Consider the following 14,013-nt stretch of genomic DNA (forward strand, 5'->3'; position numbering starts at 1 on the left):
GAGTATCAAAATTTTTTTTTAATAAGATTTGAATTTCTACATTTATGTAATCTTGAAGTATAACAGAAAATAAGAACTCTAACAAAGTTCTTAGGATAATTCAAAAAACCCACATTAAAATGTCTTTGCACAGAATGCCCTCAAGAAGGAACAAATCTATCCAATACAAGCAATAATGAGGTTAAATCACATATATAAACAAAGTCTTTCAAAAAAACTCTACTCACACCAATTATTTAAGACTAACAATGAAACAAGACCTAGAGCTATAGAAGTATACTTAGAAATTGATAGCATTATTGTTAAATGTAATAAGGAAAATGACAGCATTTTGATACTAAATGCTTCTGGAGATATCCTTTCTAAGGAAATAGATAAGATTTATAGATCATTTTGAAAACCATCCCAGTTTATACTTCTTTTTGAATATTCAAATATTTCATTTAAAAATATAATAGAATAATTTATTTACCTGACCACCACCAGAAGTTGCCATGTTGATTTCTGCCACTCCTTGACCTTCATTCTGCCGCTCAGCTTCATGTGAGCCAGCTTCATGCTTGTTCTGAGATGATCTCTGTTAACATGGAGTTAACATCATTACATACAAAAATGGTGTATGCTTTCTCAGTCCACAGCTTTTTTGTTTTAAAGTTCTGAATGCATTAATTATATAGCTTGACAAAGGCATGGATACTGCACATTACACTTCATAACCTCCAGCATGGCTAGCAGTCGGCTACCTCGGTAGGAGGAAAGTGAAATGTGTCCCTTGAGCATTAGAACTGCACAAGACAAAGGATTTTCTGAGATTCACAGAAACACCATCCTCCACCAGCTGTGCTCACATCACTATCAGGAATATAACCCAACTAGAAAATAACTGTCTTTTCTGCAAGGTCACATGATTCTGGCATTTTACAGAGCTATAAATACAACAATTAAACTATCACTTTTTATGCAGGCCTATTTATACATATTTTCTTACAAATACCTTTTGTGTAGGCATATTTATACATATTTTCTGGCAAAGTTATATGAAACTGACAAGTTCTTAGATTTTGATAATGAATGAATAAAACAGAAAACCTTGCTAATGCAACCACCATCTGTTACATGAAATAAAAATGACAGATTATATCCAGTAAGAGCAGTCATTTCAAAAAAGATTATATCTAGTATAAAGCAGTCACTTTATAAAAACACCACTGCAGAGTCAAAGAAAAAAAAACAATTTCCCATCATCTTCTAGAGAAGTGCCTAGTACTTGCTCTGGGAAAATGATACTCTAAAATAAAAATTATTCTTTAAAAATCTGACATAATAGTGGATATTATAAAATGGCTTCCACAGGAGTTTTTAACCTTAAGTTTTCCTAGATCATTTAAAAATGTGACTTAGAAACTAATTTATAAGTAACATTTCCATTGATGAACTAGTATTAGTTATATGTAAGCAACAGACAGGAGAAAAACAGTACTATCTGAAAAATCACTCTGTAAATTTCATCAAAATTACAAGAGTAGAAATACACAAAGTTAACCTCGAGACAAAATGAATCAAAGTTGAACCACTAAGACCACAAAAATGTGACCCTAATGAGTAAAGGTGTCATATATTTAAAGAAAATATAATTACTGACTATCTTCTATGGTCAGTTACTTATACTATGTGTTCCAGAATACAGTGCTAACAAAATTAGACATTACTCTCTTGAAGCTTATAGACTATTCAGACGCACTCAAATAATGAAAACAATGAAGTTAAAACTTTGACAAGGTGGTATGACAAAGGAATGTGACATGGGTTGAGGGTTTGGGGAAGAGTTGTTTCAGGGAGTGCTGTTTGAATGGAAAAGTGAAGAATAAATAGTTAATCGGAACAGGTGAAGGAGTAGAGAATAAGCATTCTAATCAAATATGATCATACACAAAGGATTAGGAGAAGGAGGAAATGTGGCTTGTTCTAGTGCATTAAAGAATCAGTGTGGTTGAAACACCAAAAACAAGAAACAAAGTAGAATAACAACAACAACAACAACAAAAGATGGCAAAAACTAAAAATAATAAAAACACTGATTTTTGTTGAATTTGAGTATGGTAAGAAGGGACTCTTAATTTTTCTAAGTTATACTGAGGCTACCCATTAATATATTAATGGACACTTAAATTGATTTTTTAAACCAAATTTTAAGTGGTGTAAGTAGGTAGGAAACAAAGTAGTTAGGAGGCTAATGAATTAATTTAAGTAGGTGAGAGATGATGGTACTTTACAAAAAGAAAGCAGCAACAGAAATTCAACAAGTATAGTAACAGGTAAATATGAGGATAACTGAAGCTCTAAGCACATAAATAAGATTGCCTTAGACAGGGAAGATACAGAGAAAAAAGGAATAAGCCTTAAAGAATGCCTATGACTAATGAGAGGTAGGAAAAAACAACAACAAAAAGTGATTACGTTGTGATGATGAATACAACAATAATCTTAAAAAAAAAAACTAATGTACACTATGCATTAGTCAACTGTTGCATACCATACCAACTCTATGTAGTACTATTATTAATCTTCATACCAACTCTATGTAGTACTATTATTATCTCCATTTTACAAATAAAGAAACTGAGGCATAGAGAACATAAATAACATAAATAACCCGCTTTCAGTTAGATACTTAGTAAATGGTAGAGTCAGAGCTGGAATTACCATCCAGGCAGTCTCACTTCACAGCCCAATATAATATTTAAAACTTTGAGCTTTCATTTTCTTTCTTCCTTCTCTTTCCTTAATTATTTTCCTTGATTTTTCCTTTGACCCTGGGCTTTAGGCCCCCACTACATTTTTGAATCAGTGTCCAAAATCACCACTGACAGAGGAGACAAAAGAGGCTGTTGCTGATTCTCATGAAAGAATAATCTTAACTCCTCATTTTCATAGTTGTAAAACTTTCCTAAGGTTTTCTGCCCTAAATTAAAGGGGTGAAAAACAATCTTTGAAACAATTTTTGTTGAGGTATTTACAAAGCAAAAAATACACACTCACATAATACAACTAAATGATTATCAGTAAAATTTATTAAGCATCACCATAATCCTATTTTAGAACATTTCTATTCTATTATTCTAATAAGATATCTCTGCCATTTTTACTAATTCTATTCCTAGGTAAATTTGCATCAAATTCAATTGTAGGACATAGTGATATTAAAAGAACTGGTATCAAAATTGCTGAAAATAATGTTCTTTCAAAAGTTTTAAAAAACTCTTTCCCAGTGTTAGCTGACTATAAATCAAAGGCATTTATATTCTCATTCTTTTATGAGAAATCTGTTTTCCATTCATCTAAGTTTTAGGAAAAAGCTTTCCCATTATCTGAAAATTTTTTTATCCCATTATCTGAAATTTCATCACAATGTGTATTAGTGTAAGATTATTTTCATCTTTGGTTGTCAGATTTTGGAGACTGTTTCATTTGAAAAACTATGGCCCTTGATTTTGGGAAATTTTAATTTATTTTCTCAGATCTTTCTAGTTTTCTCCAGCTCTTTGTGGAACTCCTCTTATTTAGATATTGAATCCTCTTAGAATGATTCTGCTTTTATTTTTTCTGTTTTCTACCTCATTGTCTTTTTGTTCTACTTTCTAAATTTTTTGTTGTTGTTGTTGTTTGTGTTTTAGACAGGGTCTGGCTAATTTGCTTAGGGCCTTGTTAAGCAGCTAAGGCTAGTCTCAAACTTGTTGTTCTCCTGCCTCAGCCTCCCGAGTCACTGGGATTACAGGCATACACCACTGTGTCCAGAGACAAAGTTATCTTTTAAACTTGCTATTAATTTTTTTGTATCTGCTATCATATACACACACACACACACCAGGGGTGCGTTAGCAATGAGTGTGTATTTTTTGCTTTGTAAATACCTCAACAAAAATTGTTTCAAAGATTGTTTTTCACCCCTTCCAGCATTAAGTAAGTAAATTTTTACTTAACTCAATCCTTTCTGAGCCCTTTTTATTTTGTATTTTGAGACAGGGTCTCACTAAGTTGCTGAGGTTCTCATTGAATTACTGAGTCTGGCCTTAAACTTGTGATTCTCCTGACTTAGTCTTCTGATTTGCTGGGATTACAGAGATGTGCCACTGTGCCCATCTTTGCTATCAAAATTTTAACTCCCACAAACTTCTTTTTTATTCTCTAAATGTTTTGTTCTTGCTAAATGTCCTTTTCTTGCTTTATTTTTTTAATACTAATGTTAGTTTTTTTAAAAAATTTTCTTTTTCTTTTAGTTGTCAATGGACCTTTACTTTATTTATTTATATGCAGTGCTGAGAATCAAATCCAGTGCCTCACACATGCTAGGCAAGCACACTACCACTGAGCCACAACCCCAGCCTTTAATGTTAGTTTTATTTTTTAAGTTTTCTTCTTCCTATAAGAAGAAATTATCTATTTTCTTTTTCTTTTTTTTAAAAATATTTATTATAGATGGACACAACACAATGCCTTTATTTTTATGTGGTGCTGAGGATTGAACCCGGGTCCTGCCCGTGCCAGGCAAGCGCTCTACTGCTGAGCCACAATCCCAGCCTGAAATTATCTATTTTCATAATCTTTGTTATTAGAAACTTTCTTAAAATGTCTTGTGGTCATTAGTGTCCACCCATGTTTAAGAGTGAGTGAGTTATAAAAAAGTTAAATGAAGCTCTATGCCTACAGGATAGAGTCTATAAAGTACAGTGACCTTATAATGCTGTTAAGCTGAACTATTTTGTTTAGTGAATTTTCCAACATTAGGTAACTTCAGCTCTCTTTTCTTGAGTTAGTGATGTTTTTTAAAGAAGTTCTTTCCAGAATCTTGCCTAGAGATGACAAACCTGGATATAAGTGGGAATTCCAGCATTAAGTAAGTAAATTTTCACTTAACTCAAATTTTTAAATATGGTATCCCCAATTTCAGTTACTCACCCAAAGACTGTCATTCTTTGGGGCGGGGGATCACTCATCTTTTGTTAGAACTGGAAAAGAGCAGTCACTCAGCTCTGTAGAGCTGTAAAGTACTGGAGACTACAATCACTTCCTAAAAGATTTTCAACCAATCCTCCTGCTTTTAGCCCTTTTTAAAACCCTTACATCCAAGGGATAACTAGTGTAGCCAGTTTTAGAACCTATTAGACTTCACAGTATACACTGGGTTGCTTCATGGCTTTTCTTAACACTTACTTAGGGGGTCACTTCTCCACAACATGGTTACAATTTGTTTATTTGTTTTCCAGCTCCCCAAAGTTTATGATCATCACCTCCCCTGGTCTTTGTGTCTTTCATTTTATCCTTTGACCATCAGTTTAATGGGGTTTGTGGAGTAAACACAGGTAAATGTATAAAATCAGTTTATACTATGGATTACAAATAAGGAAAAAGTTTACTTACAGGATGATAATAGCTAAGTTAATTATCTGATTATATGTAAATTGACAGCTGATGTAAAATATCTATATTGATGTTTCTATAAATCTTAAATGCCTAAAAGTTATAAAGAAATCAAAAAAACAAAGGTTTTTGATAATTCAATTTCATGAAAAAAAATGTCAATTCTTTAGAAGAATATCCATATTTCAATGATACCACATTAATTACACATATTTTCTTAGAAAACCTACCTATTTTTTAATATGCAAACAAAAAAGACAATTTACTAACCTCTGCTTCTGTTGCTTGGGACTGTAAAAGCTGTCGTATACGCAGTATGTCCTTTTCTATTTGCTGAATTCTAGCTATTCTTCGCTAAAATGAGACCAAATTAAACATGATTTTATTAAAAAACATTAGTGCAAACAGTATTACTGTGGCTATCAATGAACAGATCAGGATTATGTCAAACCATTTTTATGCAAGCAGTTAGAAATGTATATATATTCACATTAATGACAAATTTGGTTAATTCAGTTTTTTTTAATACACTGAAATTTATGCAACAGATCTACAGATTTGTTTAGTAAAACTGTATAAATACAAATCACATATCAAATTGCATGGTTTATGTATTGTGCAACTTGGTGAATGGGAGTGGAGCTTAGAGGTAGAAAACATGCTAAGCTTACTCAAGGCTCTTCTTATTTAATTTCAAACACCATTCTCCCCCCAAAAAGTTATTTTCAAAAAATTTCAAGAAAGAAAATTACACCTGGATTTAATAATTTATATTAATCTAGGCATTAATATTATGTAATGGATGTATATAAAGCATAGTATATCTATAAAGGAAAATAATATCTGATTTATTTTCATAAACATTAGGGTAAAACAATAGAACTAACACTCCTAAAGTTACCCCTGTTCCATGTCAGTAGTATTTTTCAGACTTCCAAAATACCTACCACAGCTAAACATTATTTTTATTTCCAATAAAAGGACCATACAGGGTTGGGGTTGTTGCTCAATAGTAGAGTGCTCGCCTAGTGTGTGCAAGGCCCTGGGTTCAATCCTAAGCACCACATAAAAATAAATAAATAAAACAAAGGTGTTGTTAAAAAAATAAATAATAAAAGGACCACAAAGATGGCATAGCTTTGCTACCTACCATGATGAGACTACCCAGTGACCACAAAGCAGTAACTACATATTGAACTACATGGAACTGAAATAATGTGGGGAAAAGTTTATTTTATTTTATTATTATTATTATTTTCTTCAGTGCTGGGGATCAAACCTAGGCCTTAATCGTGACAGGAAAGTGTTCTACCACTGAGCTATACCCTCTCCCCCTTGGTTTTGCTTTATTCATCCATTCATTCATTTATGTATCTGGGGTACTGGGGATTTAACCCAGTGGTACTCTACTACTGAGCTTCATCTCTTTTCATTTTTTTATTCTGAAAAGGTGCTAAGGTACTAGGTTGCCCTCAAACTTGTAATCTTCCTATCTTGGCCTCCTGAGTAGTTGGATTTACTGATGTGTACCACTGTACTCAGCTTCTTTTAATTTTTATGAGTACTAGTAGAAGTGAGAAAAACCAAATTACTTAAATATAATGACCTTGCAAATTCAAGTTATTTTTTAAAATCTACATTACAATAGAGACAATACATAGGTTTTAAAAATAAATACTGATAATTTTGTTCCATTCATTTTCTGCAATAATATGAAAGCTAACATCTTAATACTGAAGTATTAAAATCTGTGTTATAAAAGTAACCTTTTTCTTTTTTGGTAGGATTCTGGAGATGGAACCCAGGGCCTCACACATACCAGGCAAACAATGAGCAACATCCCCAGTCCCTTTATTTTGAGACAGGTCATGCTAAGTTATCAGGTTGGGCCTTGAATTTGAAATCCTCCTGACTCAGCCTCCTGGGGAGCTGGGATTATAGACATGCACCACCATGCCTGGCTAAAAGTAATTGTTTCAATAAGGAAAAACAATATTAGAAGCTAAATAGTTTCCATACTTTTTGGTTACTTGCCCCATCAATGAAACATTTCTGAGCATATATCTCTAATAGATAAATTTAAAAATGCTTATTGCAGCAATTATCCAATGTTATGATATACAAAGAACAGAAAAACTCCAAGTAGCTATGCTAGTTACCCAATCTCCTGCTCCAAACATCCATCTATTTTCCTTCCTTCCTTTTTAATATAACTGTGCTGATTCTCTGTCATGATTCTGCAAGTAGTAAACTTATGATAAATAACATCCTCTAATTAACAAATTTTATCATGACTAATGCATACCATGAAAACAGACTGAAGAGGAAATGCCTATACTTTTGGTAAGCATTCTAAAGGTACTGTACAGATGAGTGAATACTTCTAAAACCAGATAGTGAATATCTTCTGTTTTTAGAAACTACCAAACTATTCTAAATTTGATTGTTTCTTTCTATAAGTAATCAGCTCTTCTCCATCAATAAAGTCCTAGATCAAAAATTTTAATAGAGGATGAAAACAGGAAATTATATCTAAATTCCTCTCTGATACCATATTTACTAGTACATTTTAATTATATAGAACAATGAATGTTATTGTGGCATAATTGTACATGCACATAACATACTTAAATCATAACCTACTCCCTCACCCTCAGTCACCCTTTCCCCCCTCCCCTACCCACTTCCCTCTTCTCCAAAATCTTTCTTTTCTTTTCTTTTTTTGTGTGGTGCTAAAATTTGAACTCTGGACCTTGCACAACAAATGGAAAAAATAAAAAGCCTCAAGGACTAGAAAGGACAAAAAAAAATAATTATTATTATTTGCACGTGCTAGGCAAGCACTCTATCACTGAGCAACATCCCCAGCCCTCTATAATCTTTCTACTTTCATATTATGTTTTGTTTTCCCCCTGGATTCCACCTGAGAGAAAACATGCAATACTTGACTTTCTGAGTCTGTCTTATTTCACTTAACATGATATCCAATTCACCCATTTTTTTGTACAAATGACATCATTGCATTTTCTTTTTAATATTTTTTTAGTTGTAGATGGACACAATACCTTTATTTATTTGTTTATGTTGTGTCTTAATTTTAATAGAGTAAACTTTATCAGTCTTTTATTTTTATAATGAGTTTCATGTCTTATTTAAGAAACATTTGCCTAGCATGTGTGAGGCACCACATTAAAAAAAAAAAAAATTAAAGATAAATTGGCACCAAAATAGACCTGGAGACCAATAGTACAGAATAGAGGACACAAAGACTAACCCATATAACTACAGTTATCTTACATTAGACAAAGGCACCAAAACCGTATATTGGAGAAAAGACAGCCTCTTCATCAAATGGTGCTGGGAAAACTGGAAATCCACATGTAACAAAATGAAATTAAACCTCTCTCTCACACCATGCACAAAATTCAACTCAAAGTGGATCAAGGATCTAGGAATTAAACCAGAGACTCTGTGCCTAATGGAAGAAAAAGTAGGCCCAAATCTCCATCACATCGGAGTAGGCCCCAACTTCCTGAATAAGATTCCTATAGTGCAAGAATTAAAACCAAGAATCAATAAAAGGGATGGATTCAAACTAAAAAGTTTCTTCTCAGCAAAAGAAACAATCAGTGAGGTGAATAGAGAGCCTACTAATTGGGAACAAATTTTTACTACCTGCATGTCAGATAAAGCATTAATCTGTAGGGTATATAAAAATCTAAAAAATCTTAACACCAAAAAACTCCACAAATAACCCAATCAATAAATGGGTCAAGGAACTAAAGACACTTTTCAGAAGAAGATATAAAATCAATCAACTAACATATGAAAAAATGTTCAACACTTCTAGGAATTAGAGAAATGCAAATCAAAACTACACTAAGATTTCATCTCATTCCAGTCAGAATGGCAGCTATTAAGAAAACAAACAACAATAAGTGTTAGCAAGGATGTCGGGGGGAAAGGCACACTCATACATTGCTGGTGGGACTGCAAATTGGTGCAACCAAGATGGAAAGCAGTATGGAGATTCCTTGGAAAATTTGGAATGGAACCACCATTTGACCCAGTTATCCCACTCCTCGGGTTATACTCAAAGGACTTAAAATCAGCATACTACAGGGACACAGCCACATCAATGTTTATAGCAGCACAATTCACAACAGGTAAACTGTGGAACCAACCTACCTAGATGCCCTTCAGTAGATGAGTGGATAAAGAAACTGGTACATATACACAATGGAATATTTCTCAGTAATAAAAGAAAATAAAATCATGGTGTTTGCAGGTAAATGGATGGAGCTGGAGAATATAATGCTAAGTGAAGTAAGCTAATCCCCCATACCAAAGGCCAAATGTTTTCTTTGATATGAGGATGATGACTCATAATGGTGATGGTGGGGGCGGGGAGCATGGGAAGAATGGAGGAATTTTAGATAGAGCAAAGGGGAGGGAGGGAAAGGGAGGGGGTAAGGGGGTAGAAATGAAGGTGGAATGAGTTAGACATTAAGTACATCTATGAAGACACAATGTTGTGAAAATACTTTGTGTACAATTAGTGACTTGAAAAATTGTGCTCTATATGTATAATATGAAATGAATTGTATTCTGCCATCATGTATTACATATTAGAATAATTTAATTAAAAAAGATATTATGTCCGTCTATAACTAAAACAAAAAAGTTAAAAAGAAAAGAAATTCATTCCTACTCAGTTTCAGAAACATAATTAAGTATATTTTTAACTAAAAAGTTTAAAGTTTTACTTTTGATACTTAAGTCAATCTATCTGAATGAAAGAAGCAAAAAAGGGGGTAAGAAAAAAACTAACATTATAACACATATATATGCATGTGTCAGCATGCGCGCGTGCACACACACAATTTACACCCCCAACTAGTTGTGAAACTAACAGGCATGGACTACAAAATGCATGATAGTACTAGTGTAAAGGATAATCTGAAGTCTATATTAGTTTATAATTACATCTAACAAAAATAGAATACACTTTATGTTTAGGAAGTTACCAGATAAACCCTATGTTTTGGGAAAAACAAAATATCCTAATAAAAATATTCCCAAGCTTATTATGGAACAGAAAAGGCAGTCAAGAAAACTTCTGTATAGAGTTTAAAACATATTAGTCAGTTGTGTTTGTATGAATACAGAAAGCTATACTGAATAGTATGTGAAAATGCTTAATATGCTTTCTTGACATCAGTTAAGGGTAGAAATATGGGAATGTTCTCTATCCAACTCATCTCATCTCCTATAATGTTTTCTTTATGTTTCTTTCTTACTATCCTTGAATGAGTATTTTCTTTATTTTTAAGTGCAAAACTTGGAAGAGCAATGACACATTCTGGATGTCGTACTTAGATAATAAGAAGAAAAAAATCTCAAATGAGAGCTGAAGGTAGCTATCAGATACTAGATAATCAGAACCTTTTTCTCTTCCTTATAAAGCAGAACAGAATGATACTGGGGAAAATGAAATATGGTAGACAGAATTATGTGAATAGTATTTAAATAACCAGCAGCCATGATAAATTGTTATCTTAAAATAGTGCCAAAAAAAAGATAAGACTTATAAATTTATTTCTCTTCCCCCTCTTTTTTTTTATGATGCTGGGGATCAGATCCAAGGCTTTCCATATGCTAGATAAGGGAACTATCAATGAACTATATATGCCTGGCCCCATAAATATCTCTAAAAAACAAAATTTAATCAATATTAACAGAATTGTAGTAGTTTAAAAATAAGTTACCTGTGCCCGTTTTTCCATATCCTGGCAAGTACCCAGTTGTTCTTCCATTGCAACTCTGATTTGCCTTGCTTCATATTCCAATTGCCTTCTGGTCATATCTGTTTGTAAGGAAAACTAAAACCACAAATAATATAAAAATATCAATATCTAGCATTTTCAACTTATAAATCAAAAGCATATAAGTACCAATAAAATAAATGTAAATCCTTGTACATGGAAAATTATTTTTTATTCCAAGGAGTCCTAAAACTTGATGATAGGTACTAAACTCAATCTGGGTCCCTGAGGTGATATGTAGTTAAAGCACTGCCTTGAATTCACAAATGGTTTTGAGTACAATACAATTAATTTGTATTGTTTCATTTAAAATATGTAACTGGATCAGTTGGGTGAGCCTAACTTTAGTTCCCCTATGATTCTCTCCTCTGAAAAGGCACTACTTTTAATTACTGTAAACTAGCATATTAATATGAAAAAAAATCAAGAAACAGGTTCATTGCTCTTAAGTTTGGATCTCAATTTAAGGTAAGGATTACCACTATACACATAGACAAAACATAACTTTTCCTTTTGTAAAATGAAGAAAATGAGGTAAGAAAAACCCTACATGTAATATAACATAGATGGTCATAAATAAATGAGACAAAGTCAACACAAACTTTGGTAAGTATCTAAAAGTGACGCGAAGTTGAAAAATTATCAGAGTGGGTATTAACTCATTCAAAAATCTACTAACCCTCTAATTAAAATTCCAGACACTATGATAATTGCCAGGCATATAAAGAGATGCAAAGAAAAAAGTAGAATATGATTAGATAAAATAACAGGTAATAGTTATAATGGGCCACCAAAGGAAATGAAGAAATGCTATGGATTTTTCATGTTCTATGTGCTTATAGAAAACTGCACATGCCATATGTCTGATTCAGAATAGCATTCCTGCCTAAGAACTCCAAATTGCATTTTAAGAGAAGTTCTCATCCTCTTCCCTTGCAACATATACAACACATTTACATGCAGAATGTAGTTCTATAGGCAGACACAAATTATGGCTACAATATAGATGAAATAGCCTGCATGTTATTTCTTATTCCCATTTCATTCATTTGTCTTTCACTTTTCAACCACCCCATGCAAATAAATATATACAGAACATGACACAATATGTTGCAATGTGTTTGAAGTTGTTTTAAGTAATGTCTAATACTTTGAAAAGTACGTAAGTATTTTCACATGAAAATTTTCATTAATTTCGTACCCCAATATGAAAGAAAAACTTGGGTAATTAAAAAAAAAAGTTATAAAACACAAGCAAGTTTAAATGTGTTATGTTGTCAGTGGTCCATAATAATGTCTTGGATATTCTATTAAAGATGATTATTTAATAAATAGGGAATAATTAGACAGGTGATCTTTATTTCAGATAGTAACCAGTTGCTCTTGAGTTTCATATATATCTAAGTCCTTTCCTGAATCTGACTGCATGTCTCAAATACACTGGGTTTTGTATTCTTATTACCAAAGATAATAGCAAAACTATTTTTTTTTTTTTTTTGGCCATTAAAAAAAATCCCATGGAAACCCTTCTAATTCCTAATCCTTATCTGTCTTTTGCTACTTGTGTACTTGATTCCCAGGAAGATTTTAAGGGCATTTGTCAGAAAGAGGAATCCCTGAATGACTTTTCTAAGAACATTTAAGCCTCTAGTTTTAGCTCCTGCCCCTCAACTTCCACTCAGGAAGTCTTGCTAATAACTATACATCCTAAAAAAGTTTTTTCTTATTTCTACTTTTACTTTTTTGCCTATCATGTTCTTAAAAATGCTATTGTAACATGAAAAAGCTAAGCTATGAAAGCCAGTTATATTTTAATTAGTCTATTTTTTCTTTTAAAAATTATATGAAGTATTTATGGATAAAAGATAGTCTTTTGAGATTAGTAATGTACTTCAGAAGATTTCTTAAAATATGTGCCATTCCATGAATAAAACAGTTAACAAAGAGGCAGGATGAACAGGTGGCTAACAGGATTTTTTTAAACATAGCTATATTTGCAAAATAAACTGTAGAACTTGCAAAAATATTAAGATCTATGCCTATAGCTATTGTCATTTATACCTGAATAGGATTCAAATAATCTTCAAATGTCATATAGAAATAAAAAATTAATAATAGTTTTCTACAATATGGTACCAAAAAAATTGGCAGGTGTTAGCAAACATTTCTAGAGAGTATGTTTGGAAATTCAATATACAGAATTAAAAAAACAGTTGCCTTGTGGAATTCTGAGTCCTTCAGGAGTTAAAGATTTTCTCAACTCAGGGCTTGAAATAAATACTTGTTGGAATATGATTAAATTTAATTGTCTTTATAAATAAAAATTTACTACTTCCAATATATTCAGGTTTAAAGTTGATAAAACATATTACATTCTACAAGTTACTATAATTTCAGTTATCCTGAATTTGTAATAGATTACCTAGGTACTTCTAAAGATCAAGTTATTAAAGTCTAAAATAAGTCGTACTGCCATGTTACTTACATTTTCAGTTAAAGGAAGGCTATCTATTCTTTTAGTGAGATTCTGAAGTTGAGCATAATACCAGTCTTTTTCTTTTTCTTCTTTGTCAAGATCAGCAAGGAGTAATGATCTATTTTTTAAAGAAAGGTAAGTTTATATAATGCTAATACAGACTGCAAAGAGTAATCTTTACCAGCTGTTATTGTAAAAAGTACAGATAACAAAATTCAAAATTAATACAAGAATAAAAAGTACACTAAATAAGTTTAGAAAAGTAGCAATTTTGCTAGAAAACAAATTTGCTAG

At 32.2% G+C, this 14,013-nt stretch overlaps 1 protein-coding gene across 9 annotated transcripts in view; it reads right to left on the reverse strand.

Moving 5' to 3' along the window:
- The window catches only part of Apc (APC regulator of WNT signaling pathway), a 138,765-nt gene that overhangs the window by 54,287 nt on the left and 70,465 nt on the right, over positions 1–14,013 (reverse strand). For all 9 annotated transcript variants that reach the window (XM_046460133.2, XM_046460140.2, XM_058584312.1 and 6 more), the window contains 4 exons: positions 13,729–13,837; positions 11,187–11,300; positions 5,689–5,772; positions 473–577 (listed from right to left, as the gene is read on the reverse strand). In XM_046460133.2, coding sequence (XP_046316089.1) covers positions 473–577; positions 5,689–5,772; positions 11,187–11,300; positions 13,729–13,837 — 412 coding nt within the window. The remainder of the gene's footprint in view (positions 1–472; positions 578–5,688; positions 5,773–11,186; positions 11,301–13,728; positions 13,838–14,013) is intronic.

This window comes from Marmota monax, unplaced genomic scaffold (assembly GCF_021218885.2).
Source record: "Marmota monax isolate L192 unplaced genomic scaffold, Marmota_monax_Labrador192_F-V1.1 WCK01_AAM20220418_F8-fsc00006, whole genome shotgun sequence".
In the NCBI taxonomy this organism is placed as follows: domain Eukaryota; kingdom Metazoa; phylum Chordata; class Mammalia; order Rodentia; family Sciuridae; genus Marmota; species Marmota monax.